Here is a 16,622-nt window from a genome sequence, read left to right on the forward strand (position 1 = left end):
CAAAAATTAATTTCATTATAATTTTTTAAAGTATTATTTTATTCCCATTTTCTGGGAGGGGTCACCATGATGGAAGAAATGAGAGACATCTTTGAACAAGGAGAAATTACTGCCATTTCAAGGACATGTCCAGATAAAGAAACAGATTTACTAGCAAATTCATTAGACCTCAGAATAACCCTTAGGAATCCTTCTTTTTCATCTTTTAGGTTAACTATTATTTTCTGAGGAACTTCCTAAAAACGACTTCTGTTTGCTGATTAATATTAAAAACGAACTTCTATATTAGGAACTTAGCAGAAAAATTGCCAAGATTTTACTATCTAATCACCAACAGGAATCATGAGAATATAGTTAGGGATTTTTTTAAATCATCAAATTAACTAATGCAAAACTTTTTTAGTAGCTGCAAGATAGGAAATGTAAAAAGAAATTGGAGAAATATGGAATACCAATCGGAAAGATCGCAGCACCGAAAGCCCCTCCACGTCTGCTAGACCCAGTTCCATTAAACTGAGGGAGACAATAAATCCGTCAAAAATGTTCCAACCTTCTTGGAAATAATAGTAGGGATCCATGGCTATGAGCTTCAGGAACATTTCCGCTGTGAAAATTCCAGTGAAAACCTAAAGAGGGGAAGGCAGGGGGTAAGGAAAAGAAATAATAGAAAGAGAATATCTTTATTATTATCTTTGAATACCACATGTCCAAGAAGCATCAACAGCTAGTCCGGTTAAATTGTACATCTGAAGACATCAGCACTTAGATGTCCCATGACTACTCCACATGAGGCAAGAGATTCTTGTTTTCCTTTTGAATCAAGTATTCAGTTCCAATATTCTCATCTTTGTTGCCAGAATTACCTAATTCACGTTGTTCAAGAGTACATTTAAAAAACTATTTTAAGCATAGGAAGACCACACAGTGGCTCCTTCTAAAGGGTCAGCAGTCACTTTGAATGTTTATGTTTGGGATGTTTGCCTAGAAAAACAACCTACTCATTGAATTATATTTTAAAAATATAGCATTATTCCTGATTTGATATTACGTGCCTTATCAAAGCTTGACATATGCTTCAGAGTTTCTCATTTTAAATTGTAAAACCAACAAACAGAACACTCCTAGAAGCATGCAAATACAGGAAAAAAAAGTATAGTTTCATCATTTTGCATACAACCATCATTTTTATGTACTTTCTGTTTTTTTTTCAAATGCACATATCTTTTGACAGTTGTGAAATCATAGAGTACACAGTATCTTGGGTCTTATTTTTTACTTATATAACTCAGTCCACGTTGCTATATAGTCTTCTTAATTCCCATTTATATCACTTATATAAAATTCTACTGAGTATGTCCTCCAAGAATTTTCTTTCCTTTTTTCTAAGATTTTATTTAATTTAGAGAGAGAGTGCAGGGGGAGGGGCCAAGGGAGAGGAAGAAAGAATCCTTACTCCCCACTGAGCAAGAAGTCTGACAAGATGTGGGGCTTGATCCTAGGACCCTGAGATCATGACCTGAGCTGAAATCAAGAGCTGGCCACTTAACTGACTGAGCCATTTAGGCACCCGCTCAAAGAATTTGCTTATTGTTGGAGATGTTGGTGCTTCCTTTTGATTTTTTCAATATGATAATCAATGATGTAATAACTATTTTAAGGTTTGGACCTCATTGGCTATGCGAATGACTTCTTCCCTGTGTTACAGGACTCCCACTTTTCTACCTTTCAGAGCACCCTGTGTTTCTTAATGCCTTCTGTATCCCTCAGGATAACATAATGTGTAGTAAGAAAGTAAAATCCCACAAATGCCAGTTTCAACAAGACCAATACCTTCATTGTAGGCTAACCACACACCATCAGACTCTTATTGAATATTCTGATTTTAGAGGACTGATATGTAATAGGTTTTAAACTCATAATAAATCACTGCCTGCAACTACCTGGTTACCAAGTTTACAAAGGAAGGATTTTAAGAAAAACTTTGAAGATACGGTCTGAGGACAGAATTGGAAATAGTGAAAAATACTTAGACTACAGACACTGTTTTGAAACAGACTCAATGAATGTATAGCAATGACAAAACAGAATGGCATGATGGAAATGAAAATGGCTACGTGGGCTGTAAGGTTTTGTGTCCGTATACTTTTCCATGGCTCCCCATTTTTTTTCTAAACTGAAGATGCAGTATTCTAGAAGTGAAAGAAAATATTCTCTAGAGAGGTCCAGTTAAGCAAAATCAAAGTTCAGGGTACACACTAAGCATCTACAGATGGAACGTAGCTGTAAGTGAGGGCAGCTAATCAATTTCCCCACAGACATTTTACCCTCAGCATAAACCCATGGAAGGTTTCTCTATACAGAAATGTTAGTCTGCTTACTGCACACTAAGTAGAGACTGTCTACTTTTGGTTGCTGTCCCACTGTTTCTGGTGAACACACAGGAAATGCTCAGTAATAAGCCCTGGCTAACTGATCACAGAATATTTATACTGTGGGAACTCTGGTTCCTAAGATAAAATCAACAATGACACAGTTACTGTTGCCTTTCAATAGGATGAATGGCACCCAGATGCCTGACAGAAATGCCCATGACAGAGGTCAGCAACCATGTTATTTCAACATATAGTGATTGCCACCAGTTGGGGTTTGTTGGTATGAAAGAGTAACTTTTTTATAAATGGAAAAGAGCAGACGTAAGGCTATTCCCATGATGCCATTCTAATTTGCACTGTGGTATGCTTCTTGAGAAGGAGAAAAAAGGAGAATTATAAGCAGCATGTCAATCGACGATCGTACATAAATGTCACTCTTGTGAGTGTCCTCAAATATTCCCCTAGGAACTTATTCCTAGGCTCTAGGAATGGCAGTTCTCAAAGAAAGTGGGACTGGGGTGTCAGGGCCTGAGAAGCGTGGGAAGAGGGTCTCTAGGAAGGACACTGATATGGATGCTGGGGGTCTAGAACAGGGAGCCAGATCTTGAACAGGGAGAGGAGGATAATCACTTTGCAAGAGGTAACGGTGGCTTTTTTATCAAATAAATACACTAAAGATAGCAGCAACCAGGTGTCTTTTTGTCAGAGGAGTTACAACTATAGAAAGGAAGAAATCAGAATGAATCTGGTAATGTGGGACTAGAATAAACAGCCAGCCCCATGCTGAGAGGGTCCAGTCATGTACACTGATTGCTCCAACAGATCTTGACTTCTAAATATCATTTTTCACTACAACAACCAGGGCTCCTTGAGAAATGGCTGATCCAGGCCTGAGATGGGAAAAATATAAAATTAGCTTGGAATAGTCTGTAACATCAGAAAAAAAAAAAAAAGAAGTAATGAGGATATGTTGATAGGACACAGAAAATAGCTTGAAGGAAATCCCAGTGGCCAAATCAGGAATGTTTAAACATTTAAATAAATGATGACAATGGATTATAACCCACTAGATAAAACTGAAAGCCATGAGTCTACGTTGATATAAATAATCAAAAGTTAAATGAAGAACAGTAAATTTAGACCATTTCAAAACATCTTCACAAACACTAATTATAAATGGAAAAGAATAACTTTACAGGGGAGAAGCCTGGAGATACCTCCTTTGTCAACTGACCAAGTGACCATCACTACAATGGGACAAACGGAAACCGTGCCACGTGGTAGGTGCAAGGGAAGACAACCTTGCTTGTGTGATACTCCTGCCAAATGTGTAAGCTGAGTCTAATCATGAGGAAGGACCAAACAAACTGAAATTGAAGAAGTTCTACAAAATAACTGGCTTGGAGTCTTCCCAAGTGTCAGGGTCAAAAAACCAATGAAAGACTGAAAAAGTCCGCCAAACTGAAGAAGACTGAAGACACAGGACAACCAAATGCAACAGGAGACTGGAATAGTCTTTTTGTTACATGTTCTTTTGCTACGAAGAACATGACTGGGATTTCTGGAAGAACCCAAAGGGGCCTGAGAATGAAGGGGCTGTGAGGTGCACGGGAATTTCCTGAGTCTGATGGCTGTATTATGGTTCAGCAGGACAGTGTACGTGTTCGTAAAACACATGTGAAAGGCTGAGGGGCTGTGTCAGCAACTTACTCTCCAAAAGAATGCTTTAGACTGTACTTGAAACCTTTCTCTAAGATTGGGGTTGCTTAAAAACAACAACAACAACAACAACAACAAAACACAACAAAACACCTTATAAACTCACAGTTGTGTTCAAATGGTTGCAAAAAAGGGAAGAAAAGAATCCTTACGTTTATCTCCTGAATAAAACAAAAGCTGTAGAAGTTACATAGCCTCCCTGGACTTCCATTTCCTCCATGGAACACGGGGAGTGGATAGAATTATCTTTAAGGTTCTTCCTCTTACTAACGTTTTTCCTGTGGGGAGGGTGGGAGAGGCAGGAGGGACCTTTGCTTTACAGAAAACTGTTCTCTTCTGCCATCAGAAACTTCCACCTTTACCTATGGACAAACACAGCTCACTTCACTGTCTGAGGAAGGCCTCAGGGTTCCAACCGTGAGACAAGGTTGTATCTCATTTCACAAGCTGGTCAATCTCACTCTTTTCCATCTTCCTTTTCTCAGGTTCAAAGACTCTCTCTAGATGTCCAAACCTTTGGGAGCTCCTCTCTGCTTAGAATGGATGCCGCCTGATTCATGAGTCATTTAATAAAGCCAATTAGATTTTTAAAAAAATGTCCAAGCCTTTGGAAATTCTTTTACTGAATTATACTAATATAGTTCCTATGATTTGTAGAGTATATTTCGCTATTCTAAAAGCTTATCTATAGGTTCTCATTTTATCCTCCCAACCTCTGATGACATGGTGTTATCCTCATTTTATAGATGCAAATATTTGTGGTCAGAAAGGAGTGGCATATGTAACATTAGTACATTCAAAACAGAACTCTTGATTTTATTATTATTGTTTTTAAAGATTTTATTTATTTACTCATGAGAGACACAGAGAGAGAGGCAGAGACACAGGCAGAGGGAGAAGCAGGCTCCATGCAGGGAGCCCAACGTGGGACTCAATCCTGGGACTCCAGGATATTCACTAAACTGCTGAGCTACCCGGGCTGCCCAGACCTCTTGATTTTAAACTCCAAACCTGTTCTTTCCTCAGTCATCCTATTTCCTCCACAGCTACTAAACTTCCAAATCTAGGTACCAGTCTTATTTCTTCCCCTTCACACTCACCTCCAAACTACTGGCCAAAGTATCCTGAACCATTCACTATTTTCCATCCCCACTAATTGCAGGTTTATAATTCTTTACAGTCCCTTGAAAACTCTTGCCCCCAGAGTGCTTTTTCATTTTAGAACTGTTTTGGTTGGGTTGCTTCAGAAAGTCCTTGAACATTAATTGCTGACCTTCCCTCTCTCCTCTTTCTTCATGATGATACTGAGCAAAGTCTTCTCAATGCTCATAACTCTAACACTTCTAATCTAGGTGTGACCTTAAGTCTCTACAGATTTTTTCAGAAAGGGAAAAATAATGTTATCTGCTGGCCTGGTCTAAGGGCAATTCTGCTGGTGGTAGGTGAAAAGGCCTCTCAAAATTCCTTTGAAATCAAGGACTGATTCTGTAAAAAGCAAGTAAAAGTAAAGACTTTGAGAAAAACAAAACATCACAGGGAAAATACTACCACCATCGGCAAAATTATCAAGTCATACTTTTCATTACTCAACTCTTGGCTAATAAAATAAGCTTGTATCTATATCATTTTGTTGATTGGTTCAAAATGCTGCTTGATGGCCAACCTCCTGGTCATACAGTAAGCCCACTGTTAAGTACCCCCTCAGAGTCAGCAGATTTCCTGGACAGCCTATGAGGATGTCCTGTTTCAAGACGCCCATATCTCATCAGGTTGGGCATGAGGGCTTACATCGAAGCGGTGAGCCTGAAGTATGTCACTAACTCACTAACTCAGACATGGGGAGTGGAAAGATTATAGAATTATCTTGGATGTGTACAAGGGAATGTGACAAGCTGCAAGGACTAACCAGATAAAGCATCTCCTTTGCCACACGTGTTTTCATAATCAGAACTCAAAATATTATAACACTTTAATAGTATATTAGGACTTAATGTAAAAACTCTGTGTGTGAGAGAGATATGTGTATGTATGCATGTGTGTGTGTATGTGTGTGTAGAGAGAGGGAAACAGAGAATACCAGGCAGAGATCATATTCAAAAGGTAATGAACCATCAGATTTAACTTGCTTGGGACACCTGGGTGGCTCAGCAGTTGAGTGTCTGCCTTTGGCTCAGGTGGTGATCCCGGAGTCCTGGGATGGAGTCCCACATCAGGCTCCCTGCAGGGGGCCTGCTTCTCCCTCTGTCTGTATCTCTCCCTCTCTCTGTCTCTTATGAATAAATAAATAAAATCTTAAAAAAAAAGGATTTAACTTGCTCATGGTGAAACTCCTATGGAATAATGAAGTCCAGATGACGTAGAGGATTCTTTTCAACTAAATTTTCTTACCTATCAAAATTCAATCAACTCCTGATCTTTGGACTAAGAAATAAAACAGATAAAATCCCCAAATGACAACTATTTGACTTCAGAATATACTGTGTCATCTATTAAAAAAAAAAACCCCTCATTCTTATCTTCTAAATAATATAATAAATTAAATATATGGTTTAAGCTAATGTTAAAGTAAATTTGGCACAGATCAACTAACGGTAGAAACTGGATGAGAGCCCAGAAGTCGGATAGGAGGGGGAAACCAGCCTAGAATTAAAAGTTTCCTATAGATAGGCCCCATATGGGTAAATAATATATCACGGTACAGGCAAATTTATAGTTATGTTTAATGCACTAAAAGAGCTCCCCTATTTTGTGGTAGTTGTTACTGAAGGTGAAAGGGGAAGTGATGTGCTGGAGTAATGCAGGAATCAATGTGAGAAACAGAATGAGGAAAAAAAAGTCCCGAAGTCCTTGGCTCAGGTTGCTGAAAGCAACCCACTGCACCAGGCCTCCCATTCTGTCACCATGGTTGGTTTTCTGCCAATAGCTCCTAAATGACGTCTTCAAAGTTCTGCAGAAAGAGGAAACAGCCAAGGGATCACAACAGTGAGCAGAAGTGGCTGGGGCTGTGCCATATGTGGAAGCATTTGTCTTCCAATTAACTATTACTTTCTTTTCAACTAAACTCCAGCTTCCAGTATCAGAAAAAAAGATGTCCTACAGGCAAAACATGTTCAGATCATAAAATCAGGAGAGAGTGCTCCATCTTACCAGATTTCCTACAGCCAAGACGTGTTCAAATTGTGGTGTCATGGGATGGTGCTCCATGGCCATAAACAGGGTATTCAGGACAATGCAGATGGTGATGGCCAAGTCCACAAAAGGGTCCATAACGATCAAGTTCACAATCTCTTTCAGTTTTATCCAGTACGGGTGACACTCCCAGATGAGGAAAGTATTGGCAAATTTATACCAGCATGGCGGGCACTTTCTCTGTGACTCTTCCAGCTCTGTGTCGAGTAAAGACAAAGGTAGCCCTCAATCACAGTGAGACAACAAAGGGGGTCTCTCCTACTCCTTGCTGGGTCCTTATCGCTGCTATTCACCATGAGAAGAAAGGTGGTTTGAGTACTGACTGTTCTGTGTAGTTCCCCCCACCCCACCCCACCCCATTTTCTTTCCCATGAAGGGAAAGAGGAGGCATGAGCAATACCAGGTCACTTCCCTATTAACAACCATCTGGTCATAACCTAGACTTTGATCTGTTTTGGGAGTGCAGCATAACGGTTAGGAGCTTGGCCTCTGAGGTCTGACTCCCTGGTCCAACCGGCTTCAACACTCACAACTGTGTGATTTCAGGCAAGTTACAGATTCCTCTATACTTCTGTCACCTTATCTGAAATCACACTTACTTTACAGGCTGTGGGAATAAATGAGTCCTATAATCCTCATCCACCGATTAAGGAATAAGCGAGTTGGTAAATGTAAAGTGGCCAGCGCAGTGCGTGGCACAAGGCAAGTCCTCAATAAATGGCACGTTTTATGTTATGCATTATATCACTAAATTATTATCAGAGAAGCATTTAGAAGCGCAGACTCTAAAGCCAGACATACCTGGGTGCGGTACCAGCTCAGACAGTGCTAAGTGGGGGAACCTGAGTACATTATTTCAATCTGCCGAGAGAATTAAATGAGCTAAGATAGGTATGTATAAAGCACCTCAGAACACCCTGGCCTGGGCAGCCCAGGTAGCTCAGTGGTTTAGCACCACCTTCAGCCCAGGGCGTGATCCTGGAGACCCGGGATTGAGTCCCACATCGGGCTCCTTGCATGGAGCCTGCTTCTCCCTCTACCTGTGTCTCTGCCTCTCTCTCTCTTTCTGTGTGTCTCTTATGAATAAATAAATAAAATATTAAAAAAAAGAGAACACCCTGGCCTACAGTAAGTGCTCCAGAATCATTTGCTCTTATTATTATCTTTGCAGCAGAAGCAGCATGGGCAGCCAGGCCACCCTGTGCAGTGTGTGCAGTGCAAGTTAGCAAGTGCACAATTCACAACTGAGGTGGGCGCAAGAGTCCCAGTCTTCTCCCTTCCCCTACTCTTTCTCATTGCCCTTCTCCAATTTCATCCTCCCTCCCTCTTCCCTCCTTTGGTCTCTCTCTTTTAGAAACAGAGCTGGTTAGTTTCCAAGAAGATCTTATGTGATCTTCAATATGCAAAATAACTAAGTCACGAAGGGCTCTAGTTGCGGCAGGAAGAGAAGCCCAGTGTGACAGACTTCTTCCTTCCCTGAGGCACTTTCCCTAGGATCCTGGCATTCTGATGGACATAGACTATCATTAGACCAAGATGATCTCTAAGGTCGTTCACAAAACAAATATAAAAAGGACCATTAGACATTGAAGACAGAGAGCCATTCAGCTGGCAGCCACAACCGTCTAGGCATTAGGCTGTAGGTAACAAAGTCCTGCTCAAGTAGAGTATGAATTATAATAGCTTGGATTACAAAAGCCCAAGGACCTTGACCTTGGAAGATGTTCTTGTAAATGTAGCTTTGAGAACTGGTCAGCATGATAATCCTAGGCAAGGTCTTGGTTCCACGGGACTGGGTAGAGATGTATCTAGCCCACACCCAAACCCAATTCTGCTGAGAAAATCAAATCATTCAGGGAATGAAGAAAAGTTTCCCAACGTTTCACCAAGGAACAAGATGGCTGGCTTAAATGAGTCTTCTTTCCCTTTTTCCAACCAGCTGGATGGTGCCCATGGTGATGGCTTTATTTTAGATGGGGTGCTTTGGTTGGGTTTTTGATTGGCTCCCTGGTTGCTAAGAAAATGGTTGCCTTGGTTTTTCAGATTTAAGGGCCACAGTAAGCGCCACGTGGGAGTCTGCGTGGGAAAGGAAGTCTGTGAAGAAAATTTGCTTTGGCTTCTTCCTCATAGAACTCCCTCCCTTCCCAAGGTAAATTTAGTTTTCTAACCAAAAAAAGAAAATGAAAAGGTTCTCTTATTTCCATAAATTCTTACAGTACATATTTGGAAATTTGGTTCCGTTCCTTTTTTTAATCTCCTCCCTTCTCCAAATGTCTGTTCATGGCACGTGGAGGTTAAAGCTGCGACTGTTCACGTCTCCGACAGTAGACACAATTGTGGTGCTATACGGTGCACTAGGCTCTCAGTCTCTGCCAGATACTGAAGAGGGGTTTCCCTACCCTATGGGGCAAGGAGAAGATTCCTACAGGGATACTAGGGATCTCATCCACATTTTCTCAGGTGAGATCTCAGGATGATCTTTTCCATTCCACAAACGGTAAGGCAATGTGGAGCTTGAGGAGCTAGAAAAGATCAATTAGGTGAATACAGAGGTTTACAAAGTGACTCACAACTTGGCAAACTTTCTCGGCCCCACATGCCTGAAACAGCTAAGAATTTGGTCTGGGAGAACAGGCTAACATACCCAAAGAAATATCCAAATGTTACAAAAAAAAAAAAAATCTAAATGTTTATGGAGTTCCCCTTGTTTTGCTCCTGAACATTCTTGGAGAGGTTACCATAGTGTCAACCTCAGGGGTGTTGGAAATGGTTTCCAGAGAGGGCCTCGCAATTGCACCAAGATGGTGGTGTCAGTAGACCGTGGGGTTTCTGAATGTAGGGCTTGTCTTGATTCAATTCAACAAATATGAAACACCTACAGTGTGCGAGGTCCTGGGAATACACTGCTACACTGGCATACAAGAGTCCCCACCTCACAGAGCTTGCAGCCACACCACGAAAGACAGATGGCAGTTAAGTTATCGTGCTGACTGATGCTCGGGGCTGGTCAGCTGAACACAAGAGTGACTCAACAAATCGCAGCTGCAACAGTTATGGCCAGTTGCCTCTATGAGGCAGTTGTTGAAACTGTTTTACCTGGGAACCAGTAATGCCAAGTACCATCACCACTTCTTCACCAACTCCCTCCCCTTCGCTCCTTGGAGAAGTGAGACTGTAGTACTCTCTGCCTACACCCTACCCCTAGTCCTCTGAAATATCCCCAAGCTGATGGCTCTGCTGACTGAATTCAGCTGAGTTTGCTGGATTCCAGGAGAGCATGTCTGCCACAGGATAGGGGGGACATACAGCAGGCAGGATTTTCTCATTATTTACATACACACTTCTAGAGTTCTACACTGTGCTTTCTCAGCAGGTAGGTAGAAACCTGCTTCTTTGGTTTGGTAATCCAATGATTAAAATAATGTCAGAGTTTCTTAACTGAAGGTCTGAGAAGCAGGAACAATTATTCATTCAATGCTGGCTTCTAACACTGTAGCAATCGTTAAATACAGCGGGACCAGCAGTTAAATAGGAATGGATCTTTCTTAATGTCCTTTAATTCCCTCTCACATTCAGCTCCAGCCATCCATTGTTCTTTGCTTACAGCAGTCCCATCTCACCAGCTTTAAACAAAGGGAATCAAATCCTAGGGGAAGGGAGAGGAGAACGTCTGGGCAGTGGAAGGCTATGTGAACATCAGGACTTAGAAAAGGGAGAAAGAACTGGAATGGCTTCCCACTCAGGAACACAACCATGACTGTCTCTCTTCCCTGAGCTACCCCTACATCTATTTTTTATTATGTGTGTGCTGGTGGGTGGAGGGTAGAGAATGAGTAAAGCAGAACAGGAAGAGAAGGAAGAGCATGGGGAGAAGAGGAAGAAATGGGAGAAGAAAAAGACCACTCCAGTGGTTTCCACCCAGCTCAGTAGAGGTATGGAAGCATCAAGGCATCCAAAAGGAAGCCCAAACTGCCAATGCTCCCTACTGTTCCAAGCAGGTGAGGGTCAGTCCAACAAACATTTCCAACACATTTACTTCTACTAGACTCTGTGCTGAGCCACTGTAGCAATCAATTAAGTAATTGTTGTAGTGCATCAATAGTTCTCCTGTTCTGATGTCTTTGCCAGTAATAAAATATGCCTGTTGGAGGTGGTTCATTCGTCTTTCTCGACTTCCACAGATATCCAGAGAAATCCTGTCCTTGTCTCCTCGTGAAGAATAAAAATCAGCCAAGGTTCTTAAGCTAGAGTTTCTTAGCTTGGAATTCTTATCCTCTGAAGTTATTTGCCTGTGATCTCAAAGTATAAACTACAAAGTTTAAAGATATTTTCTCAGATGACGATCTCAATGACAATTAAAGAAAAATAGGAATAAATGTTCCGGCAGCTGAAAATAGTTAACTCAATATTCTTTTCACTTGATGCATTCTCAAGATTAGTCTAGGTATAGTTTAACATCTTGCTTACATGCGGGAATGTGACAAGCCAGAGGAATTTCTTTCTGGGGGTTTTTCCCTTTATCAAAGACACCTCTGCTGAATGAACACAAATGAACACACACGAACACACACACACACACACACACACACACACACACACACACACATTTTCTCTCTCTCCCTTTCTCTCAGAGTAGAAGCAGTATTGGGCTTAAATGACTCAAAAAATAATTCATTCCACGGACATCAGGATAATTTTGAATCTCCTTATCTCAGAGACTCTGGTTATTGTTGGGTTAGCCTGGAAGTCTGAAGTCTGAAGAAAAGTAATCTGAGGCCTCAAGAATATTCTGGATCTACAGTAGGACAGCTCAGCTAAACCAACATGAATCAAAAGAAGAAGATTCACAAGAATCAATCAGAATCTCATGAGAGAAAACCCAGTCACTGAATCTATCTTTAAAGAAAGCAAGATGAGCCTGGAGTATAGACCATAATTGGACAAAGAGTTTACACTTGCTGGGGGACTGTGGTGTCATGGAAAATCCTGATATTCCTCAGTGTGCAGCACTGTCGTGGAAGAGCCACTCAATACCAAGTTCAGGCACTGACAGCAACATTACTGCAGATACGCTATGATTCAACAGTGGCTGCTCTTTCCCTGTGATACAGAGTGCCGAAGTAAGAGGGGTTTCAGCTTACCTATTCACACATCAAATATATTTATGGATATGTGGGGGTGTTTGATGAGAGACAGAATTGGGTATAATCAAAATGCACAGTACATTAGTCCTTCAGGGAAAACCAAAAGGGTTGTAGTAGCTAAAAAGGAAAAGAGGAAGAAGGTATGTTTTGGGGCAGAGGGCACGAGGGGGATTCCATCATTTCATATCTTCACAGTTCTTCTGTCTATATCGTTTATGCTTCACATCACCCCACTGGCTCCTCAGGACCACTATGGTCTTCTTGAGATCTTCTAGCTCACTCTTGACTATCATTCCTTCATATTTCTTACCTATCTTTGTATGATGCTGGTAGCAGCTCTGAAATCCTTATTTGATTCTCTGCATGCAGATTTGGAATGCTGGATTCTTTTTGAAAAAATCAGGCCAATTGACAGGGATTATATTTATCATGCACACTACATATTGATATCTTGGCAGCTTTGACTGAAATCAAGGGCACATACCTTCTACTAGTGTGTTTGTAACAACACTCAATATACTGTTGATTCTGTCCTTCCGCCCATATGAGGCCAGTTGGTCCATGGAAACTAAGAGAGATCCAGGGCCTTTCTTCTTAATTTCCACCTCAGTTGTAGCCTGAAAAAGATAGCAAATCAGGTGAGTAAAGTCTTACAAATGTTAAAGCAGGGCCTTACTGGACAGATAGTCCAGAGTGTGAGCAGAAGAAACATATGCTCTTCATGACATCTTTTTACTTTGATTCTACAATCCTAATTAACCTCAAGATGTACAAGGGAACATGACCATGTATCATCCTTAGCTCTACATAGACAAGACAGGTTAAGTTTGTACAAATCTACATAGATTCACAAGATTCAATCAGAATCTCATGAAAGAAAACCCAGTCACTGAATCTATCTCCAAAGAAAGCAAGATGAGCCTAGAATATAGACCATATTAGCTCTACATAGCTCTACATAGACAAGACAGGTTAAGTTTGTACAAATCTACACCGAACCAAAGAATCTGGCTGGGTCCCAAACACCTCATCTAGTCAATTCCTAGCACGGAGTAGAAAGACCAGATCTCCAGGGGCAATGCCGTCCAAAGTAGAACCTGAGTTTTCCTGTCTCAGTCTCATATCCACAGCATCTGGCTAGAATTGGACCACACAGTAAAATAAGTCAAATTCACCTCTATTCAATACTGAGTAATGTAGACATTGTTTCCTCCATGGGTTGGAGGCACCATCACTCTCTCAAACTGTCACTTCCAAATGTCAAACCTGGGCCCAACTGAATGTTAACAAGTGGAAGTTCTACCCCAATACGCCAAGCCACTCCTCCAAGCCACTGTCAGGAAGTATGGTAAGGGTTTCCCTATTTTAATTACATATACAGCACTATATATGTTTATCTTGCCCTTATAAAATTTTATGTTGTAAGTTAGCCCACAATGTTCAAATTCCCAATCAAACAAAATGAGCAGAAAACACCATCAGGCTGTTATACAAAATATTTTTTTACATACTCCACTGTGGGCACCACCAGTATGGGAGATTATAGCACAGTGCTCCTGAACGTCCCCTTGCTTGTCCTTTCTGTGCTAACCTGAATATACTACATTAGATCAGCCTTAACGTAGTGGCTTAAAAGCTAGCTTTCTAGTAGCCATGCCATCCACTATATTATTTTATCATGTAATGTTGACTGTCCCTTGCATTGTGAAGGTAAGAGGGCAGAGACAGTCACCACCTCTCAGAGAACAGGGAAGATATGTGTTTGCATGAAGCTAGAGAAGTACATCTGATCAGCTGTTTTGAAAAGAAAATAATTTCTCTAGAGAGCTACATCAGAAAGCCTTTCTGCCCTTAGATATGATTAGATTTTAACAACAGTACAGAAGAAAGTTTCTGGCAGATTATAATTTATCTTGTTACAGTGTTTGATCAAACTGTTTCATTGATTCAGACATCTGGTTTACCTTAGGGTTTGGTTTTGTTTTGTGGCAGAGCTACAGAAGAATGGAAAAGAAAAAGAGGTGATTTCCTTGGGAATTTCTGGCTGCATAACTATACAAACACCTGTATATGTAATGATAATGTGTTGACCAGTACCTCAGGTAATAATAAGATAGATTTCTTTTTTTATTTAATAGTAAGATATATTTCTTTGATAAACCACTTTTTGCTGCAATTCCCAGCCTGATATTCGTGACACCTACTAAATCAGATTAAACTACTCTATTTTAAAAATGACAATCATCTAAAAAGGAACCCAGAAAGGCCCCATACAGTGGACACTCTTGTTTCTGGAGTTTATTCATTCTAGATTTTTACTGAGCTGTCCTCTGCAAATCTACAGTACAAGGCAGATAATTTTCATAATGCTGAATCCCAAGGTACTGTAAGATCTGATGGACTGGCTGATTTGTCAAGAATGGACGAAACTGCATTTAAAACTGCTTCGGTTCAAAGTATATCTTATTGTTTTTCTGGACTTGCTGGATGTAATAAGACATAAATTCTTCAGACTTTAATAACATTAACCTTAAACAAAGCTAATAGAAATGCTGTCTAAAGGACCTAGTCAAATCATTAGATTATTATTTAGTGGTATCTATTTGAAGGCTAAAATAATTTTTAGCTTGGATTTTAAAAATTCACATAAAGAAAAGTTTATCCCAAACTTAATAGTAAGATGGAACAATTATTATTTATATCTTTCTATGTAAACTGAAAACAAGCCATAGCAGATATACGTGGAGATAACTTCCATCATGTTGAAATTTGTTCCATACATAAGGAACATATCTTCAGTTTCAAAAAATAAAGAAATGAAAGAAGACACCAAGAAAAGAAATTTCAAAGACCATACTTAGGGAATTTCAGAGGGTAAAAAGGGAAAGTCATCATGTCACCTGGGCAAGAACAGTTTACCACAGATCCAAATAACTGATTCCATTGAAAAGTCTTGTGGTAACAGTAAGATACTCAGAAAAATCCCTTTAAATTTGTAAATTAAACAACAGACTTCTAAAAATCCATGGATCAAAGACGAAATCACAAAGGAAATTAGAAAATACTTTGAGGATAATGAAAACAATACATTATTTATAGTATAGGTTTATAGAATGCAGCTAACACAATGGTTTGAGAAAATTTTACAGTGTTAAATGCTTATAATAGAATCTAAAAAAGATATAAAATCAATGCTCTAAGCTTTCATGTTAAGAAATTAAGAAAAAGACCCAATTAAACTGTGGGTAAGTAGATGAAAGGAAAGAATAAAAATAAGAATGGAGATTCATAAATCAAACAACAATCAAGAAGGGCAAATGTTTTTTAAAAACAGATTAAGAAAATTCATAATTCTCTAGCAAGACTGATCAAGAAAAAAGAGAGAAAACACAAATGGTCATTTTCAGAAAAAGGAATGGGGACATTACTACCAATTCTACAGGCATTAATATAGGGTAATAAGAATACACTGTAATTGTAAGTTGAACCATCATAAGATGGAAACCTTCTGTACAATATTTATATTAGTCAGAGTATGATAAGATATGGTAGAGTAACAAATCCAAATATCTAAGTAGTCTAAACTTAAAAAAAAAAAAGAATATATTGTAAGCAACTTCATGTCATTTCACTTTGTATGAAATGGACAAACTTATCAAAACACAACTTATCAAAACCGATAGAAGAAGAAATAGAAAATCTAAATAGCCCACATTAGAAACTGTAATTAAAAAAGCTTACAATAAAGAGAACTCTAGGTCCAGATGACTCTACAAGTGAATTCTACCAAATATTTACAGAAGATATAATACCAATACTAATACCACTTCCTTCAGAAAGTAGAGTATAAGGGAACACTTTTCAACTTATTTTATAAAGTTAGTATAACCTGATACTAAATCTGCCAAAAACACCACAAGAAAAGAAAATCAGAGACCAGTATCCCTCATGAACAGTGATGTGAAATTCTTAACAAAACATGAACAAATAGAACCTAGTGATATAGACAAAGATAATACATCATGACAAACAGGGTTTATATCAGGAAAGCTAGTTTCACATTAGGAAAAAAGTCAATGTCATTCATCACTTTAACAGGATAAAGGAGAAAAATCATCTAATTATCTCACAGATGCAGAAAAAGAACATTTAATAAAATTCAACACCTCTGCATAATAAAATTTCTTAGCAAGCCAGG

General features: G+C 39.6%; 1 protein-coding gene across 5 annotated transcripts in view; it reads right to left on the reverse strand.

Annotated features, from left to right (window-relative positions):
- SCN8A (sodium voltage-gated channel alpha subunit 8) overlaps positions 1-16,622 on the reverse strand; it is a 178,593-nt gene that overhangs the window by 39,888 nt on the left and 122,083 nt on the right. For all 5 annotated transcript variants that reach the window (XM_072797858.1, XM_072797855.1, XM_072797859.1 and 2 more), the window contains exons 13-15: positions 12,909-13,041; positions 7,239-7,477; positions 453-626 (exon numbers count right to left, since the gene is read on the reverse strand). In XM_072797858.1, the coding sequence (XP_072653959.1) occupies positions 453-626; positions 7,239-7,477; positions 12,909-13,041 (546 nt within the window). The remainder of the gene's footprint in view (positions 1-452; positions 627-7,238; positions 7,478-12,908; positions 13,042-16,622) is intronic.

Source organism: Canis lupus, chromosome 25 (assembly GCF_048164855.1).
Source record: "Canis lupus baileyi chromosome 25, mCanLup2.hap1, whole genome shotgun sequence".
In the NCBI taxonomy this organism is placed as follows: domain Eukaryota; kingdom Metazoa; phylum Chordata; class Mammalia; order Carnivora; family Canidae; genus Canis; species Canis lupus.